At 48.3% G+C, this 21,645-nt stretch overlaps 1 protein-coding gene across 1 annotated transcript in view; it reads right to left on the bottom strand.

Moving 5' to 3' along the window:
• Positions 1 to 15,423: 15,423 nt before the first annotated feature.
• The window catches only part of LOC111148548 (tudor domain containing 9), a 104,207-nt gene continuing 97,985 nt past the window's right edge, over positions 15,424 to 21,645 (bottom strand). Inside the window, exons 35-36 of the mRNA XM_022505189.1 lie at positions 16,788 to 16,860; positions 15,424 to 15,525 (exon numbers count right to left, since the gene is read on the bottom strand). Coding sequence (XP_022360897.1) covers positions 15,424 to 15,525; positions 16,788 to 16,860 — 175 coding nt within the window. The remainder of the gene's footprint in view (positions 15,526 to 16,787; positions 16,861 to 21,645) is intronic.

The following is a 21,645-nucleotide window of genomic DNA, read 5'->3' as shown; positions in this document are numbered from 1 at the left end:
CCGATGAGCTTCCCAGGTGGACACTACTCCACAGACGCGGTGACCACACACGTGACATGCGTCCAGCGGGAGGGGACTCAGATGTTCGCACCTGCTTTTTCTGGACTTTGCCCCCGAGCCGTGCCTACCCCCCACACCGATTTTTCCCTGTGTCCCTTCACCGGGATACATCTCAGCTGTAAGGACAATTACACGCAGAGCTCTGGGAGTCCTTCTAGTGAATGACCAAACCTGAGGTGCTCTTAGGACCCGACACATCGTAGCAGCAAAAACAGCGTTGCCTCTTGTCCACTGTCCTATCACTTACTTCATCCTTCTAGAGTCTTCCTGTGTTTGCTAGAACCTCCATCATTTTAAGCAGTAGTGACAGCAGACATTCCTAATTTTAACTCAAATGGTTTCAAAATTTTGCTATTTAAGAGAACATTTGCTATTGATTTTGATTTTCATACTTTTTTTCCTCAAGAGTGCATGCGTGTGTGCGCACAGGGAGGGAGCAGCAGAGGGAGCGGCAGAGAATCTCAAGCAGGCTCCCAAATGTGACGCCGTTGCCCGGCGGAGACCTGCCCCCGCTTCTCTCTACGCTGGCTACTGTCTACTGACGTTACTTCACGCAGAAACCCACCCTGATCCAGCTCATAAAAGGCAGAGTCTATGATGAGGCTCCTGAACCGCATTACGGAACCCACCCAGGGGCAGGGCTGTGACCGGAAGGACTCAAATGTCCATCGAGGCCACCCACTCCAGCTCCTCCTGTCCCTGCTGCTCTGGGCACAGCGCCTTCAGCCATCACTCTGGCCTTCTCAGCCATACTTACTTTTGGTTTCAGCCAAAAGAGGGAAGGGGGAGAGAAGAAGAGGGAGAAGGGTCCGACACTGACGCCAGCTTACAACCCTGAAGGGAGCACTGCCCCGATGACGGCAGGTGCCCCGTTCTGGATCAGTGCGGGCTCTGCTCCAGAGGCGGCGTAGGAGAAGCAGCGCTCAGAATGGGGTGTGCAGTACCCCGGGTTCTCAGAACGGAGGGCGCAACGGGAACAAGCCGACAAAGCATTAAGTGCTCCCTGCTTCTTCCGTCTCCCCTCTGGCCAATTTTCCTCCCTTTGATCTGAGACCCCAGCCTTCCTGGGCCATTTTCCCTCTGATAGGCAGGTTCTCAGCAGGGCTCCAATGCCCTGTCCGTGCCCCAACCTCCTTTGTCACCCGACTCTCCGAGCTCAGCTGCGATGCCACAGCTCAGGAAACTTCCCAAACAAACCTCCCCACACAGCCCACCTCCTCCGGGTCAAGGCCGGGCCTCTATGAGAGCTCCCGCCACACCGTCTACTTCGAGGACAGCACAGATCCTGTCCCTTCTCAATGGTCTGTGTGTCTGTCTCCCCATGGTACCGTGGGATCGTCTAGGCAGAAATCCTCTTACTTCTGTTTCAGCTGTAGTACCTCTATCTGGGACCAGTAGGTTCTCGAATGTTGAGAAAGCTGTCCTTTCTTAACATGACTTACGTTGATAATGATTTGTTTCTGTACTTCACTGTGAACTGCCGTGACAGCAATGCATAAGCCACCCTTATATCTCCATGTGTCTGTCACCTCCATGGCAGGGAGCCCAGCGACAGAGAAGAAGGGGGCTGCCAGCTGCCTTGAGGGAAGTACACTGAGGCCCACAGGTCAGGGCCACAGGCCACCCAAGTTAGGGGGCCTGGAATACATAAGATCGCCTCCAGATGCCTCTCCTCTCCGGCAGTCACGGGCAGGCCCCCCTGCGCACAGGCCCCTCCCCAGGCCGGTGTGGGCTCCAGTCCAACTGTATTTGAAGACCATCTGTGTATCAGGAATGTCAGATCCGGAGTGAATACAACACAGATCTGACCCTCAAGAGACCTATAACACAACGTGAAACTCCTCTCTTCCGAGGCTTCGCACTTACTCAGGAGGTGGGTTGCTGAATATGAGCCAGAAAAAGCAACCCAACACTGACTGTGGCCTAAATGAACCATTAATTCTGGTGGCATAAGCCAACGTGGGGGTCCCAGGGAAAGAGAAAGTCAATTCTGTCCAGAGATTTGTGGAAAGCCGAGCAGTGGAAGGGATGCCTCCGGGGTAAGGGGAGGATTTCGGGGGGCCGCAGGGGCAGTCATGGGTCCAAGCAGAAGAACGGTGTGTGCAAGGAGGGAAATGTGCAAGGACAGGAATTTTTCAGATGGTGAGAAACAGCCTAGTGCGGCTGGACCCAGGCTATGGGGCCGAACCGCGGCAGGGCCATGGAAGACGGGCCCACGCCGGACCTGGAGAGCCTCCCGGGCCCACAGAGGCTGAGGCACAGAGAGACTGAAGTGAGTCGGCCGGCGGTGGAGGGAAGCGGCAGCAGTTAGAGATCGGGCGGGGACGTGAGCTCCCAGCCACCAGGACTCCGCCAGTGCCCACCCCACCGTCCTAACAGCATCTTGACAAAGTGCGTGCGTGTGTGTGTGTGTGTGTGAACTTGAAGTGTGTTAATTAGCACTGAATTACTAATTCCTCGTTTTCACGGAGAAAGCATTTTTAAAAGTATTCCCCACTCGATTTTCTAAACAAAGTACTTATCTCTCATTAGGTCAGAGGCTGTAGGCGTTGGGGGAAAGTTGGGGAAGCAGGTCCCAACTTCTGCCCCTGTGGACGCTCTGTGGAGTCATGTTTTTCTTCCAGTCTGAAATGTCAAGAGCATGACTATTCTAGTCTTTTTTAGAAAGTAGCAACTGCCGAGGGTGACATTAGGGTCATTCCTACCAATCTCACTTTTTCCAGGTAAACTGTAGCAGTTTTCAAAGTCACCAATTAGATGTAGTTCTTTGGTTGTCTGTGATACGTTTCAACAGCCTCCTGTGTTTCATGTTCAGTGCCCCACCAGCAACACACCCACGCATTCCATCACCGACGAGGCTGTGTCCGCTCTGGCTGGTCACCAGAAGGCTGCAGCAAGGGCCAACAGCAAGGCACGTGTGCCTCTGCGGGACCGGAAACAAGGACACCGCGGAGTCTCAGAACAAGATGGCCGCCACCCCCTCCTTCCCCACAACCAAACAAAAGCCACAACTGGAGAGCAGGGCCTGCCCACCCCTCCTCAAAGGACACACGGTCCCCTCCAGAGAAAAGCAGCGGGAAGCATCTGGCCTCAAAAACGGCAGCTTTTACACAACCCTGAGTCCTTGCCACCAGACAGCTCTGTCAGAGGACGCTGAGGTGCCCGTTCTTCCACAACCGCACCGCTCAGTTTGTAACATCCACATCAGAAACTACCCAAACCAACCGCCGGCCGTAGCACGATGCACAGCCAGGGATCCCGCAAACGAACGACCGTCAGCATCGAAGTCCCAGTCCCCCGGCCTCGGCCTCCCTGCAGAAGGTGGTCTGGAATGGCAGGTTCACGGGGACCGGAGGCAGGACTTTGCTGCTGGTGGAGTAACAGCACACGGAATCAGGGCGGGACACTACTTAGTCACAGTGTACAAACCTCGGAGTGCGTGGTTTCCGTTTGCTACTATTTTGTTGAGGATTTCTGCGACGATATCCATAAGAGCTTTTGGTCTACGCTTTTCTTGTGGTGTCTTGGGCTTCGCTGTCTGGGTAATGCTGGCCTCCTGGAATGTGCGAGGATGTGTTCTCTCCTCTTCATTGTTTGGAAGAGTCTGAGTAGGACCAGTGTGAACTCTCTGCCCATGTTTCATAGAATGTTTGGAAGGGAGCCATCTGTTCCCGAACTCTCCTTTGCTGGGAGGTTTTGATTATCCGATCTCTTTCTTGTCAGAGGTCTGCTGAGATTTCCTCTTTCTTCCTGACTCAGTTTTAGCAACTTGTGTGTTTCTGAAAAGCTGTTACCTAACTTGCTGGTGTGTAACGGTTCACAGTATTACCTCATAAGATTTTTCATTTCTGTAAGGTTGGGAGGAAGGTCCTTGCTTTCATTTCTGATTTGTTACTTGCATCTTCTGTTTTCTCCTAGGCAAGCTAAAGGCTGGCCCCCTGCCTCACTCCACATACAAACATGAGCTCAAAATGGACGGACAACTTAATATGAAAGCAGAACCGACAGAACTTTAGGAGGCGACAGGGGAGTAGATCTTCATGACCCCAGATTTGAGAGGCGTCTTCAACATCAAAATCATGAACAACAAAATAACAGCTACAACCAGAGCTCTTCACAATTTAAACCCTTTTGTGCAGCCAAGGACATTATCAAGAGCTCAGGGAGACAACCACCTGCTCACCATTAACCCCAACAGTTCCTGGCACTGCTCCATGGTGGCCTTACTGTGGCGCCAAGAGTGAATGTCTGTGGAGGGAAGAGCCAAGCCGGCAAAGTAGCGGGCTGAGCCGACATCAGGTAGCAAGAGACCAGCTAGACAGCTCATCACACCATTCCGAACACAGGAGATCTAGGAGAAGAAGAACAGCAATTCTGGAAACAGAAAATCAGCCACTTTCTGAAAGGCAGGACCCACAGAGAAGTGAATCTAAAGCGATGGGAAGATAGACCGTGGGGAGAGGGGCCGGCTCCTGGCAAGCGGCGGAGCAACGGAGCGCAAAATCAGGACTTCTAAAAGTCTGCTCCATAGAGGGACGTCGCTCCAGAGGCTAAGCCAGGGTGAAGCCCACGTGGGGTCAGCGTGGCCCCAGGTCCCGTGGGGTCACAGAAGGATCGGGGGTGTCTTGAGTGTCGCAGAGCTCGCAGGTATCAGAGCGGGGAAGCCGGCTACAGAGACAGAGCCGAGGAGTGAGCTCTCAGCTCGGGGTTACCTTGAACCGTAATCCGTGGCACCATCAGGCCACTGCTCTTTGAGTGGGGACCCCACAAGTGGCAGATCCGGGGAGAGCCCTGGAAGAGCGCAGGGACCTGCTGGGTTCGGAGGCTCCGCTGTGCACCAGAGACAGAGAAACTTGGTCACAGGCCGGGTGAGCTCAGAGCGCGGCCAGAGGCCAGGGAGACGGGAGTGATTGAGCGCTTTTCTCCGAGGGCACACTGAGGAGCAAGGCCAGAGCTCTCGGCTCCTCCCGGCCGGAGGTTGGGAGGCCACAATTTTCATGCCTGTCCTCCAGAACTCTACAGAAAGTGCTCAGGGAACAAAAGCTCCCGAAAGCGAACCAGAGCGGATGACTTAGCCCGGCCCCTGGTAAGGGTGGTGCAACTCCTCCTCGGGCAACACACTTGAGAATCTCTACAACAGGCCCCTCCCCCGGAAGATCAACAAGAACATCCAGCCAAGATGAAGTTCACAGACAAGGAGAACAGCGGAATTCCAGAGGAGGAGGAAGCAAAGCATGGAATTCGTGGCTTTCTCCCCACGATTCTTTAGTCTTGCAAAGTTAAGTAATGTTTTTAATTTTATATTTTTCTTCTGTTAAATTTTTTTTTTTTACTTTTACCCTTTCCTCTTTTAACATTTTTTAATGTCAGTTTATCTTAACAACACCGTTCATTAGAAAAAAATCTTTTTAGAATCTTCATTATTATAGTCATATTTTATCCTTTGTTGTATCTAACTTTATTTTTTGCATACACATAGGGTTTTTTCTTCTAAAAAAATCTGGGATACTTCTAATAGATCAAAATATACCCTAAATCTAGCACAGGGCTTTGTTCTAATCTCCAGCCTGAACAAATTCTCTCCACTTTCTTTTTCTTTATTCTCCCAACCAACTTATTTTACCAACACCTTTTTTAGAAATTAAAAAAAATAATTTTCATCTTTATACTCATATTCCATCCCTTCATTGTGTTTACCCTTATATATGCTTTTCATTGTTTAAAATTTGGGGAGGTAGTTTCTTCTAAGAGACCAAAATACTCCCAAAATTAAGTGGGTGACCCTGTTCTAGTCACCAGTCTAATATATATATTTTTTTTTCTTTAATTTTTTTTTCTGAACTTCTTTTTACCCCCTTTCTTCCCCCCATGATTTGGGGTCTCTTCTGATTTGGATAAAGCACATTTTCCAGGAGTCTTTGCCACCCTTTTAGTATTTTATTCGCTCATTCATATATTCCTATCTGGATAAAATGACAAGGCAGAAAAACTCACCACAGAAAAAAGAACAAGAGGCAGTACCGAAGGCTAGGGACCTAATCAATACGGACATTGGTAATGTGTCAGATCTAGAGTTCAGAATGACGATTCTCAAGGTGCTAGCTGGGCTCAAAAAAGGCATGGAAGATATTAGAGAGACCCTGTCTGGAGAAATAAAAGAACTAAAATCTAACCAAGTTGAAATCAAAAAAGCTATTAATGAGGTGCAATCAAAAATGGAGGCTCTCACTGCTAAGATAAATGAGGCAGAAGAGAGAATTAATGATATAGAAGACCAAATGACAGAGAATAAAGAAGCTGAGCAAAAGAGAGACAAACAACTACTGAGCCATGAGGGGAGAATTCGAGAGATAAGAGATACCATAAGATGAAACAACATTAGAATAATTGGGATTCCAGAAGAAGAGGAAACAGAGAAGGGAGCAGAAGGTATATTGGAGAGAATGATTGGAGAGAATTTCCCCAATATGGCAAAGGGAACAAGCATCAAACTCCACGAGGTGCAGAGAACCCCCCTCAAAATCATTAAGAATAGGACCACACCCCATCATCTAATAGTAAAATTTACAAGTCTTAGCGACAAAGAGAAAATCCTGAAAGCAGCCCGGGAAAAGAAGTCTGTTAACATACAACGGTAAAATTATTAGATTCGCAGCAGACTTATCCACAGAGACCTGGCAGGCCAGAAAGAGCTGGCGTGATATATTCAGAGCACTAAACGAGAAAAACATGCAGCCAAGAATACTCTATCCAGCTAGGCTATCACTGAAAATAGAAGGAGAGATTAAAAGCTTCCAGGACAAACAAAACTAAAAGAATTTGTAAACACCAAACCAGCTCCACAGGAAATATTGAAAGGGGTCCTCTAAGCAAAGAGAGAGCTTAAAAGTAGTAGATCAGAAAGGAACAGAGACAATGCACAGTAACAGTCACCTTATAGGCAATACAGTGGCACTAAATTCATATCTCTCAATACTTACCCTGAATATAAATGGGCTAAATGCCCCAATCAAAAGACACAGGGGAGCACCTGGGTGGCTCAGTGGGTTAAAGCCTCTGCCTTCGGCTCAGGTCATGATCTCAGGGTCTTGGAATCGAGCCCTGCATCGGGCTCTCTGTTCAGTGGGGAGCCTGCTTTCTCCTCTCTCTCTCTCTGTCTCTCTGCCTACCTGTGACCTCTGTCAAGTAAATAAATAAATAAATAAAATCCTAAAAAAAGAGACACAGGGTATCAGAATGGATAAAAAAACAAAACCCATCAATATGCTGTCTACAAGAAACCCATTTTAGACCCGAAGACACCTCCAGATTTAAAGTGAGGGAGTGGAAAACAATTTACCATACTAATGGGCATCAAAAGAAAGCTGGGGTGGTAATCCTTATATCAGATCAATTAGATTTTAATCCAAAGACTATAATAAGAGATGAGGAAGGACACTATATCATACTCAAAGGGTCTGTCCAACAAGAAGATCTAACAATTTTAAATATCTATGCCCCTAACGTGGGAGCAGCCAACTATATAAACCAATTAATAACAAAATCAAAAAAACACATCGACAACAATACAATAATAGAAGGGGACTTTAACACTCCCCTCACTGAAATAGATCATCCAAGCAAAAGATCAAAAAGGAAATAAAGGCCTTAAATGACACATGGAACCAGATGGACATCACAGATATATTCAGAACATTCCATCCCAAAGCAACAGAATACACATTCTTCTCCAGTGCACATGGAACATTCTCCAGAATAGATCACATCCTGGGTCATAAATCAGGTCTCAACTGGTATCAAAAGATTGGGATCATTCCCTGCATATTTTCAGACCACAATGCTGTGAAGCTAGAACTCAATCACAAGAGGAAATTTGGAAAGAACCCAAATATATGGAGACTAAACAACATCCTTCTAAAGAATGAATGGGTCAACCAGGAAATTAAAGAAGAATTGAAAAAATTCATGGAAACAAATGATAATGAGAACACAATGGTTCAAAATCTGTGAGACACAGCAAAAGCAGTCCTGAGAGGAAAATATATAGCGGTACAGGCCTTTCTCAAGAAACAAGAAAGGTCTCAAATACACAACACCTAACCCTACACCTAAAGGAGCTGGAGAAAAACAACAAAGAAAGCCTAAACCCAGAAAAAGAAGAGAAATAATAAAGATCAGAGCAGAAATCAATGAAATAGAAACCAAAATAACAATAGAACAAATCAACAAAACTAGGAGCGAATTCTTTGAAAGAATTAATAAGATTGATAAACCCCTGGCCAGACTTAACAAAAAGAAAAGAGAAAGGACCCAAAGAAATAAAATCATGAATGAAAGAGGAGGGATCACAACCAACACCAAAGAAATACAAACAATTATAAGAACATATTATGAGCAACTATACGCCAGCAAATTTGACAATCTGGAAGAAATGGATGTATTCCTGGAGACCTAAAAACTACCACAACTGAACCAGGAAGAAATAGAAAACCTGAACAGACCCATAACCAGTAAGGAGATTGAAGCAGTCATCAAAAATCCAACAAACAAGAGCCCAAGGTCAAGGCTTCCCAGGGGAATTCTACCAAACATTTAAAGACGAATTCATTCCTATTCTCCTGAAACTGTTCCAAAAAATAGAAATGGAAGGAAAACTTCCAAACTCATTTTATGAGGCGAGCATCACCTTGATCCCAAAACCAGACAAGGATCCCATCAAAAAAGAAAATTACAGACCAATATCCTTGATGAACACAGATGTGAAAATTCTCACCAAAATACTAGCCAATAGGATCCAACAGTACATTAAAAGGATTATTCACCACGACCAAGTGAGATTTATTCCTGGGCTGCAAGTTTGGGTCAACATCCACAAATCAATGTGATACAACACATTAATAAAAGAAAGAACAAGAACCATATGATACTCTCAATAGATGCTGAAAAAGCATTTGACAAAGTACAGTACCCTTTCTTGAGCAAAACTCTTCAAAGTGTAGGGATAGAGGGTACATACCTCAATATCATCAAAGCTATCTATGAAAAACCCACTGCAAATATCATTCTAAATGGAGAAAAACTGAGAGCTTTTCCACTGAGGTCAGGAACATGGCAGGGATGTCCACTATCACCACTGCTATTCAACATAGTACTAGAAGTCCTAGCCTCAGCAATCAGAGAACAAAAACAAATTAAAGGTATCCAAATCAGCAAAGAAGTCAAACTCTCATTCCTTACAGATGATACGATACTTTATATGGAAAACCCAAAAGACTCCACTCCAAATCTGCTAGATCTTGTACAGGAATTCAGTAAACTGTCAGGATATAAAATCAATGCACAGAAATCAGCTGCATTTCTATACACCAACAGCAAGACAGAAGAAAGAGAAATTAAGGAGTCAATCCCATTTACAATTGTACCCAAAACCATAAGATACCTAGGAATAAACCTAACCAAAGAGGCAAAGAATCTATACTCAGAAAACTATAAAGTACTCCTGAAAGAAATTGAGGAAGACACAAAGAAATGGAAAAAGTTCCATGCTCATGGATTGGAAGAACAAATATTGTGAAAATGTCTATGCAACCTAAAGCAATCTACACATTTAATGCAATCACTATCAAAATCCCATCCATTTTTTTTAAAGAAATGGAACAAATAATCCTAAAATTTATATGGAACCAGAAAAGACCTGGAATAGCCAGCAGAATATTGAAAAAGAAAGCCAACGTTGGTGGCATCACAATTGAAAACTTGAAGCTCTATTACAAAGCTGTCATCATCAAGAGAGTATGGTACTGGCACAAAAACAGACACATAGATCAATGGAACAGAATAGAGAGCCCAGAAATAGACTCTCAACTCTATGATCAACTAATCTTCAACAAAGCAGGAAATAATGTCCAATGGAAAAAAGACAGTCTCTTCAACAAATGGTGTTGGGAAAATTGGACAGCCACATGCAGAAAAATGAAACTGGACCATTTACTTAGACCACACATGAAAATAGACTCAAAATGGATGAAGGACCTCAATGTGAGAAAGGAATCCATCAAAATCCTTGAGGAAAACACAGGCAGCAACCTCTTTGACCTCAGCCGCAGCAACTTCTTCCTAGGAACATCACCAAAGGCAAGGGAAGCAAGAGCAAAAATGAACTACTGGGACTTCATCAAAAATGAACTACTGGGACTTCATCAAGCACAGCAAAGGAAACAGTTAACAAAACCAAAAGACAACTGACAGAATGAGAGAAGATATTTGCAAACGACATATCAGATCAAGGGCTAGTATCCAAAATCTATAAAGAACTTACCAAATTCAACACCCAAATAACAAATAATCCAATCAAGAAATGGGCAGAGATTTGCGACGACGTGGATGGAACTAGAGGGTATCATGCTGAGCAAAATAAGTCAATCGGAGAAAGACAACTATCATATGATCTCCCTGATATGAAGAAGTGGAGATGCAACATGGGGGGTTTGGGGGGTGGGAAAAGGATAAATGAAACAAGATGGGATCGGGAGGGAGACAAACCATAAGAGACTCTTAATCTCACAAAACAAACTGAGCTTTGTTGGGGGGGGTGGAGAGGGGGAGGGAGAGGGTGGTAGGGTTAGGGACATTTGGGAGGGTATGTGCTATGGTGAGTGCTGTGAAGTGTGTAAACCTGGAGATTCACAGACCTATACCCCTGGGGCAAATAATACACTATAGGTTTAAAAAAATTTTTTTTAATTAAAAAAAAAAAAGTTCAGGGAGACAACCTACAGAATGGGAGAAAATACTTACAAATCACGCATCTGATAAAGGTTTACCTCTGGGATACATTAAAAACTCCTATAACCCAACAACAAAAAGGCAACCCAACCCAGGGGTGCCTGGGTGGCTCAGTGGGTTAAGCCTCTGCCTTCGGCTCAGGTCATGATCTCAGGGTCCTGGGATTGAGCCCCGCATCAGGCTCACTGCTCAGCGGGGGACCTGCTTCCCCCTCTCTCTCTGCCTGCCTCTCTGCCTACTGTGATCTCTCTCTCTCAACTAAATAAATAAAATCTTTAAAAAGAAAGGACAACCCAATTAACAAACAGGCAAAACACTTGAAAAGACATGGCTCCAAATAAGATATGCAAGTGGCCAATAAGCACATGAGAGGATGCTAAACATCACTGGTCATTCTAGAAGTGCAGATGAAACCTTTCAAAAACTGTTTACTTACCACACGACCCAATAATTTCATTCTGAAGCATTTCCCCTAGAGGAATAAAGTGTGTGTCCTCCTAGAGGTTAATACACAAAGATTCATCACTTTAGTCATAATTAACCCAAACCTGAAAACCACCCAAATGCCCATCAAAAGGTAAATGGACCCATGCAACAGGCCCTGAGCAGCCATACACGGTCCTGCACAGGGACCTCAGGAACCTGCTGAGTGAAGACACCCGGACACGTGGAGGAAAGCCTGTGCGGGTCCACCACGTGAAGTTCTAGAAAGGGGAAATGTCTTCCACAGCTGTGGCACTCAACCAGTATGGCGGTGTCTGGAAGTGCTGCTGCTGTCACAACTGGAGGGTCATGACATCTGGTAGGCGGAGCCAGCAGTGTTGGTGAAAAAGCACATGACAGGCTCCTGCGCGATCACGACAAAGAGCCATCTGGCCCCAAAGGGTGACAGTGAGGAAGCGGGCTCTCTAGTGACAGGAGGAGGCGCGGTGGCAGCCGTGGGCTTTAGAGGGAGTGGGGAACTACCTTGAGCAAGCACAAGGGAGTGTCCGGGGTTGATGAAAATGCTCATGACTGAACTGAGCTAGTGGTCTCTGGAATGTGGACAACAGTGGCCAAGGTCACGCTGCCCACTTAGAATGGTCATGCTGTATTGTATGGGAGTCTGACCTCTATACAGTTAGTTTTCAGAATGAAACCGTCATGGCGCTAGAAACAAGCGTGGGGGACATTTCCAGTAGATCAAACAAGGGGGGGGTCTTTTCAGAAGACAGAGAAGACCCACACACTTGACTTCGTCAAAACAAAAGGCTGTATTTCACACGGTAAGAGGAAAACACGATAAAGTCGGAAGACAATGGGAAATACTAGTAACTCGTATCACGAAGAGCCGATTCCTCACTACAAACAGTTCAGAACAGGACCTCTCACACAGAGACACAGATGTTTCTGTGACAGGAAAAACCAATGGCTTCGGGCGTATGTATCAAGATGCCAGCCTCACTCGTAAGGACACACTCAAAGTAAAATGACGGACCTGCAGAAGCGGTCTCTCCTGCCACCCCGAGCTGTCCGAACACTGCGAGGGGGCGACTGTGGGGGACAGGAGCACCCCCGTGTTGCTGGTGGGAGTGCAGACGTACTGGTACCAACGGGACAGAAGGCAGCATGAGCGACAACATCCACTAACTGAATCCTTTACTAAATACCCTGTAACGCGCAATTTCTACCTTAGGAATTTATTACACATTCTGTAAACATACAAAGACACTCACGGCAACGCTGCGCACAAGGCCAAGACTAGCAACGACCTGAATGTCCACTGTGGGGTTATAAAATCGATGACGAGACAGCAGTAAACTATACCTATACCACGACCCACTTAAAAAGCGTGTGTGCATAGTGATCCGAAGGGGCACGTGCACCCGAATGTTCATAGCAGCAATGTCCACAATAGCCAAACTATGGAAAGAACCTAGATGTCCATCGACAGATGAATGGATAAAGAAGATGTGGTATATATATATGTATAATGGAACACTACTCAGCATTCAAAAGAAATGAGATCTTGCCATTTGCGACAACGTGGATGGAACTAGAGGGTATCATGCTTAGCGAAATAAGTCAATCGGAGAAAGACAACTATCATATGATCTCCCTGATATGAGGAAGTGGAGATGCAACATGGGGGGTTAATGGGGTAGGAGAAGAATAAATGAAACAAGATGGGATCGGGAGGGAGACAAACCATAAGTGACTCTTAATCTCACAAAACAAACTGAGGGTTGCTGGGGGGAGGGGCGTTGGGAGAAGGGGGGTGGGGTTATGGACATTGGGGAGGGTATGTGCTATGGTGAGTGCTGTGAAGTGTGTAAACCTGGCGATTCACAGACCTGTACCCCTGGGGATAAAAATATATGTTTATAAAAAAATTTAAATTTAAATTTAAAATTAAAAAAAAAAAAAAAAAGCGTGTGTGGAGATCAGGAACACGATCCACGCCCAACAGCAAGAGGAAACAATGAGGGACAAAGCAGTGTCTGCGCTGAGCAAACACCCCGGAAAACCGACGGAGCCCGCGTCCGTGTGTCGGAGAGACCATCTCTGGAAAGCTGGGTGAGCTTCTGGGGCCGCCATATCCAGGCCCCACTTGCTGGGGCTTACAGTAACAGAAATGTGTTCTCTCCGGGTTCTAGAAGCCAGGGGCTGAAATCCAGGTGTCGGCAGGGACATGCTCCCTCCAGAGGCACCCCTTTCCAGCTCCAGGGGGGCCGCTGGCACCCCTGGGCTCACGCCACGTCTGTCCAGTCTCCATCTCTGTCTTCACACGGCTTCTACCCGCTGTCTCCTCTGTACCTCTCTTCTAAGGACATGCACTCCTGTCTGTAGGACCACCCTAAATCCGGGATGATTCCCATCTCAAGATCCTTAACCTAACCCCACCTTCAAAGTGGTTTCAGAAGACCCCACACCTTATTTCACAAGTCAGGTCACATACACGGGCAATTCAGGTCAGGACGTGGACATAGCTTCTGAGAGGCCACCATGTGGCCCACAGCACTGGTGGCCCTGAGAAATGTCTTCTCTGGGATTTCTCGAATCTGGCCTGGGTGGCATCCGTTCTCCCACTGGCACACGGCCGAGAGTCGGCACCAGTGTCACCCCGGGCCTCAGCTGCAGAGCGCTGACCCTGAACCTGCGCAGCAGCCAGGACACCCTCTCAAGAAGTCAGTCAAGGCACAGCACAGTCTTGCTCAAAACCCTCGGAGAGCCACCCTCTCAGTCAGTGCGAAGCACAATCCACCCTGTGTCCCCAGACCTTTCCCACGAGGCACTGCTGGAAAGTCAGGCGGAGTGTGGACCGTGAAGCTGGACAAACCTGCGACCGCTCGCGGGCATCGCGGAGAGCGGGGCCGCCGCGTGGCACTCACCCCCGGCCGCAGCTGGGCAGCACATTCCCAGGACGCCCCACCTAGACCTCTTCAGCTCACAGCTCAGCAAGAACCAGGGCACAAGGGAGACACGGGCGACAGCGCGAGGCAGGTCACGACGGCTCACTGTGACACACACACAGCGCTGGTCCCCCAGCGGGCCCACAAGGCCCAACGGAGTGCTGGCTGGGCCCCCAGTTTACAGGAGCTCCCCAGACTGGAGGCTTCCCAGTGCTCCCACATGAGCTCCCAGTCACCACCCCGTGGACCCCCGGCACACATGCTCTTCGGGTCTTCTCACGCGCTTCCAACCGCCCAGCTGGAACCCGCTGGCCGAGGCGGACCGCTTTGCTCACGCTTCCACTCGCCCCTGCGGACCCCCGTGGCAGCACCCCGACGCCCACGCGAGCCGGCAGGGATCTCCTCCTGTGGGCTTCATGGTTGCTGCTGTTTTAAGGCAAGCCCGGCCCTGACCTGACGGGAGTTCACTCTCACCAACAGGCCCGCACTCCTCTTGGTCAGGTCTCTAAATTCTGAGGCTTTAGAATGAAATACACTGTAATGTCCTGGGACTAAAAACTGCCAGAAACAGAAACTTAGTCTAAAGCTTTTATTGCTTTAACATAAATGTACTAGTTACCAGGTAATCAGATTTCCAGAATTTAGACTCAGAATTATAACATAGGTAAAAATCTGAAATACACAAAACTGAAGTTAGTTTTACCGAAATTAAATATTTTCCCTCACAGAAAAAAAAAATCAGAAACTGCCACATGGTTCCAAAAAACAGGCAGCTCTCCTCTGTGGTAAAGTGAGGTTTGGGGGTCACGGATCCCCGTATCACTGTGACAAACAGAACACACTAGCACATACCGGAACCTTACGTGCTCAGCTATCTATGGTATCTGAATAGAGTTAAAGCAAAACAGAGCTCATCTGCCACACAGTCTTCGTTCAGTTTTCCCCAAAATCTTCAACACAGTGATTTCCTGTTTCTAGAAAAGACTAGACTTTCCAATCCTTCCCACCTGAACAGAAACACCACTCTCCAGCCGCCACCCACGCAGGAAGAGGAAGAAGGGTGGAGAACACCTTTCACATGCAGCGGGCCAAGACTGTAACGTTCAGGTGCCAAGAAAAGCCAGTCTGCAGGGGGAGGCTTCATTCAACTGTGTGTGCGGCGGGCCTCGGTGCCTTCGGGAGGAACCTAGGTGCTGAGAACAACCAGTTTGTGGAGCTGGTAGAGAAAGGTGTTCTTCCCTCGGCCACTCTCCCGGTCAGCCTGATCCATGACCAGCTTTGGATCAACCTAGGGACAGACAAAAGGATCAGTCGGACCCTTCTAGAAAATGGACCCTTATGGACATCAAGTAAAATAAGTAAACAAGTGAATAAAATTAGACACAGACACACGGATGTGTAGGACAGGAGTCAGGAGTCTATCAGTCTCCAAGCGTATTTCCCGAATGCTGCCCTTCTCTCCAGCACTGATACTGTACGTCTGACAACTCTCCTTTAACAATACAGTGACCTTTACTTGAGGGTCGCACGCACACCCCCTTCCTGTGTACGTGGGAACTGCGACTTCGTTAAATATGTGTACGTTTTCCAAATCACGTCAACCTCAAAATAAAGTTCTGTTTTCACAGAGCCCACAGGAGAGGCAGCAGGCGCCCTTGCTGTCGCCCGGACAGAGCCCTGTGACACAGGGAGCTGGCTCCAGGGTCCGGTCCTCAGCGCTCTAAGTAGGGATCCCGGTCACATGCACACAGGAGAAGGAGAGCTTCCTCTGGGCTCAGGACGGGAAAACAGCACCCCCAGGGGCATCGTCTCACTTCTACTGCAACTGGTTTATTTACAAAAAAACACCCTTGGCTCTAGAACTAAAGCGGGAAGCCCCTCCCTTAGGGTCCTGCCCCTTGAGTTAAATGTTATGTTTCCAAAACTTGGCATGGAAATGTCCAGGCGCCCCAGATGGGCCCTGCCCTCCTTCCCCACTGCTCTGGACTGACCCGGGCCCCGAATCCATAGGCTGAAGCTCTCATCACTGCTGTAATGGTGTCTGGAGATGGGGCCTTTGGGGGTGAGTGGGGTTACATAAGGTCGCAAGGGGGAGGCCCCCACGATGGGTTTAGAGTCCTTCTCAGAAGAGCCGTGAGGGAGAGATCCCCTCTCTCCACCACGTGAGGACACAGCACGAGGGCGGGTGTCTCCGAGCTGGGAAGGGGGCTCTCACCAGATCCGGGCCCGGCCGTGCCGTCTACAGGCGAAGCCACCTCGGCCGCAGTGCACTGAGAGCCCCAGCAGCCCGGGGCAGCACCGACGTGCCCAGACAGCTCGCCTGGACAGCTCACCCGGACGCTCCCGCTGCTTCTGCCACAGTGGCAGGACTGTCGGCCCGGGCCTCACAGAGAGCACAGCATCCAGACTCAGCCACCCCATGAACCAAAGAGCCGTCCACTCTGCCTGTCCCTTTCTATTCCCTCGGGACTTGCCACAACCCCGGCTCTGCACCTGCCAAGCCCATCACTCCCAGGGCAGGCTGTCCCCATGGCGCTATTTCTCACTCACCTGATTCCACTCATACGGCTTTTCATGCCACTTAGGGACAACTCTCTGTCTTGGCTTCAACTGACAGAACAAACTAAAATTATTAAAAAAAATTAAAAAAATCATGTTGATTATACGTCAGTAACTGAAAACACTATTATTTAAAAAAAGTTATTTATTTTTGTAAAAGAGAGCGAGCGAGCAAGCGCACGAACGGGGAAGCAGCAGCAGAGGGAGAGGGAGAAGCAGGCTCCCTGCTGAGCAGGGAGCCCGACGTGGGGCTCAATCCCAGGACTCTGGGATCATGACCCAAGCTGAAGGCAGACGCTTAACTGACCGAGCCACCGAGGCACCGTAAAAAGAGATTTAAATCCATAATTATAACTGCAGTAAGTTTTTAAAAGGTCAAGATTTACGTAGTTATGACCAGAGAACATTTTAACCCGCTGTCCACGCAGGAGATGCAGAAGACCAACCCATGTCCCCCCCTGCGCCTCCACAGCGAGCAGCGCTGCCCCGTCCCATACACGGCTGCCTGAGGGGACCTCGGTGTGTCACATCTTCTACTCCTAGACACCTGTGTCAGGTGGAAATGCCATGAAAGGCACAGAGAGGCAGAGCCTCCCAGCAACGACAGAACAAAGTCTAGAAATCTCACACCCCCAAACAACTGTAAAATTTGACAAAATTGTCCAAAACCCACAAACCCCCAAACATTTGAAATTCAAGGAAAACAAGTAAGCTGAGAAGCATTCATTCACAGAGCACTCCTGACTGCGGGTGAGACAGCGGCGTCTGGGCTGCGGCTCCTGCGGAGGGCCTCGCTCCTCCCATCCACCAGCTCAGCCTCGGACCCCAGCGCTGCCCGGCCAGATCGGCCGCCGAACCCGGCGCCCTCACTGCCGGACTGAGCTCACTTGATCAGGTGCTGAGAGAAATGCTCCGTCCAGCAGCACCAGCAGCAGAAACAGTAAACCTGGTCAGAAAGAAGGGAAAAGCCCACAGCTCTGCCAGCCTTAGGTCATGGTCGTGCTTGGGCGCAGAGCAGACCGACAATGTCAGAGCCCAAGAGGGAGGTTTGGGAATGAGAGTACCAGAGGCCCACACACCCCCCCCCCCACATCCCCTGGGCAGCTAGAGGGCCACACACAGGCAGACAAGACTCAGACGGCCCTGAGCCAGCCAAGCAGCCCGGGATGACCAGGTAGTGGGTGCGCACAGCAGAGTCGTGGGGGAAAGTAAAAACTGGCAAGAGTCCAAAATAGTCTGAACTGTGGCTGCATTCCCCAAGCCACATACGCATCTCCCGGCAGAGGGCAGGAGCTTAAAGGCTTAGGGACTCAAGCGCAACGTCTGACTAATCACCAACTGAGCACTGCGCGACGCACACACAGGGACGACTCCTGGTGAGCCAGGCTGAAAACAGAAAGGAGAACTGAAACAAAAACAGAACGCAGGCATCAGTGGCCTCACAACACGGCGGAAAGCCTGCCCTGCAGAACCCCGTACGGGGCTTGGTCCCACACTACTACGCGACATCCCAGAAACAGAAGACATGAGCAGACGCTCCTCCAGAAAAGACATCCAAACGGCCAACAGACACACGGATAAGTGCTCAGCATGTCTCGGCATCAGGCAAACACAAATCAGAACCACACTGAGATCCCACCTCACACCAGCCAGAATGGCAAAGTTAACGACTCGGGAGACGACCGGTGTCGGCGAGGATGCGGGGAACAGGGACCCTCGCGCACCGCTGGTGCAAGCTGGAGCAGCCGCTCTGGACACCAGCATGGAGGTTTGTGAAGAAGTGGAAACCAGAGCCACCCTACGGCCCAGCAATCGCACTACTGGGTACTTACTCAAAGAACACAACACAGTGATCCGAAGGGGCACGTGCACCCCAATGTTTATAGCAGCAACGTCCACAACAGCCAAACTGTGGAAGGAAAGAGCTGGAATGTCCGTCAACAGGTGAATGGATAAATACGCTGTGGTCCATGTATACGAGGGACTATCAGTCGCCAGGAAGAATGAAAACTTAGCATTTACATCGACGTGGATGGAACTAGAGGGTAATGTGCTGAGCAAAAGAAGTCAATCAGAGAAAGACAACTATCATACGGTCTCACTCATATATGGAATATAAGAACCAAAACATATAACAAAGAGGAAGGGAGGGAAAAATAAAATGAAATCAGAGAGGGAGGCAAACCATAAGGGACACTGAACTCTAAGAAACTGAGGGCTGCTGGAGGGGAGGGGAATGGGATGGGGTGGCAGGGTGGTGGGCATTAAGGAGGGTGCTTCAGGGGCGCCTGGGTGGCTCAGTGGGTTAAAGCCTCTGCCTTCAACTCAGGTCATGATCCCAGGGTCCTGGGATCGAGCCCCACATTGGGCTCTCTGGGCAGCGGGAAGCCTGCTTCCCCTTCTCTCTCTCTCTGCCTGCCTCTCTGCCTACTTGTGATCTCTGTCTGTCAAATAAATAAATAAAATCTTTAAAAAAATAAAAAAAAAAAAGGAGGGTGCTTCATGGAACGAGCGCTGGGTGTTACAGGAGACTGACGAAACACTAAATTCTACCCCCGAAACTAAAAGAAATTTGAAAAGTAAAAAAATAAAATGGCCACTTTTCAGCAAAAAACTGAGAGACAGTTTGCAAGAAGTAGGAATGTATGACCCTCACCCAGGGGAGAAAAGCAGCCGACAGCGCTAGCAGGCCCGAATGTGGGTTTAGCGCGCAAGACGTCAGAGCCGCCATCGTGAGTACCCACGAAGAATTCAAGCGAACCACTTCTAAATACAGGAAAATATGGCAACGACTCAGAGATAACCGCATTAAGAATTAAAAACTACACAAAAGAAAAACCTGGAAGAGAAATTCTAGAGTTGAAAAGTACAATGACTGGGGCACCTGGGTGGCTCAGTGGGTTAAAGCCTCTGCCTTCGGCTCAGGTCATAATCCCAGGGTCCTGGGATCGAGCCCTGCGTTGGGCTCGCTGCTCGGCGGGGAGCCTGCTTCCTCCTCTGTCTCTGCCTGCCCCTCTGCCTACTTGTGATCTCTGAGTGTCAAATAAATAAATAAAATCTTTAAAAAAAATTTTTTAAAAAAAAGTACAATGACTGAAAACGGAAACGCCCTTACGGCGCACCACACCGGCAGGCCTGAGACAGCAGAGTCGGGCGGCAGTGCCCGTAATACAGACAGAAATCAGTCTGGGGGGCGGCTGGGTTGCTCCGTCGGCTGCGCGGCCAAGTGTTAAGATTTTGGATCAGATCACTGTCTCGGGGTGGTGGGAGGGAGCCCCAGGTTGGGAACCCCCGCTCAGCAGGGGGTCTGCTTGAGACTCTCTCCCCCGACGCGTGCACACGCACACCCGCTCTCTAAAAGTAAACCTTCAGAAAAAGAAAAGGATTACAAAAGAAGATTCTCAACAACTTTCTGTAAATAAACTAGTCAATTCAAATGAACAAATCCCTAAAAGACACAAACTATCAAAACTGACTTAAAAAGAAATAGAAAATCTGAATAGACGTAAAAACAAGAAATTCATTTAGTAACTAAAAATTTCCCCCGCAAAGCAGTCCCGGCTCAGATCGCTTCACTGGAAAATCCTGTCAAATGTTTAAAACGCATTCCTGGAAGCCAGTTTTACCCTGATACCGAACCAAAGACTTCACAAGACAAGGACAAACCAACCGCCCTCATGAGCACAGATGGGAAAATCCTTTAACAAAAAAATGTTGCAAACCATCTACAAATCTATAAAAAGAGATTACACACCATGTGGAATTCAAAACAGAAACATAAGGCTAGTTTGAACACCCCAAAAGCAAGTAATAAAATATACCATATAAATTGGAGGAAAAGAAAGAAAACAAACGTAATTACCTCAAGGACAGAAAAAATATTTGGCAAAATGCAACGTCCCTTCTGACAAAAGCTCTCAGCACACTGCGGGCAGCTGGGGACATGCGCAACCTGGCAAGCCCCCTCTGTGGAGAAGCCACAGCCAACCCCCTCCTAGCGAGTGGCCGAGACCCGCACAAGAGCAAGATTCCGCCACGCCATCTCCACGCCCAGCGCGCTGCGAGCTCCAGCCAGGACGGAGCAGGAGAGAAGTGAGGAGCACACAGGGCAGTGAGGAAGGAGAAAACCTGCCTCACTCACAGGCACGATCCCGTGCATGAGAGAGAGATCCCAGAGAATCTGCAGAAACTACCAGTACTGATAAACCAGCTTATTAGCAAGATCACAGGATACAGATCAGTATGTGAAATCAGTTTATTTCTAGCAACGAACAAGCCAAAAATAAAATAATTTCATTCACAATAGGATCCAAAAGACTAAAATACTTAGAAATAATTTAACAACAGTACAAGATCTGCACGTTGAAAACTATAAAAACAGGTGAAGAAGTAAATGAACAGAGAACTATCAAGCAAGCCCTCTTCGTGGAGCGCACAAGTCAGGACGGCTGAGCTGCTAATTCTCACCAAACTGGCGGTGGATCCAGCAAAATCCCTACTACAGGTTCAGCAGGCCGGCTGCAGACTAACAAGCTGGTCCTAAAACGGATGTGGAGGTCCCGGCTGGCTCAGTAGTGGGACGCAGAGCTCTTCGTCTTGGGGTTGTTGAGTTTGAGCGCCACGTGTGATACAGGGATTACTTAAAAATTTAAAAAAAAAAGAAATAAAATGTATATAAAAAGGATCTAGAATAGCAGGCACAATTTTGAAAAAACAAGAGCCAAACAGGAAGATTAATATTAACCAACCCCAAGACTTGCCATAAAACTACAGCAGCCCAGACGGTACAGGATTGGCATAAGACAGATGTAAACAGGGGCCTGGGGGGCTCAGTGGGTTCAGCCTCTCT

This window comes from Enhydra lutris, unplaced genomic scaffold (assembly GCF_002288905.1).
Source record: "Enhydra lutris kenyoni isolate GAN:26980312 unplaced genomic scaffold, ASM228890v2 scaffoldscaffold20, whole genome shotgun sequence".
Classification (NCBI taxonomy): Eukaryota; Metazoa; Chordata; class Mammalia; order Carnivora; family Mustelidae; genus Enhydra; species Enhydra lutris.
Note: the sequence above shows the minus strand (reverse complement) of the source record. Positions and strands in the feature narration are given on the sequence as shown.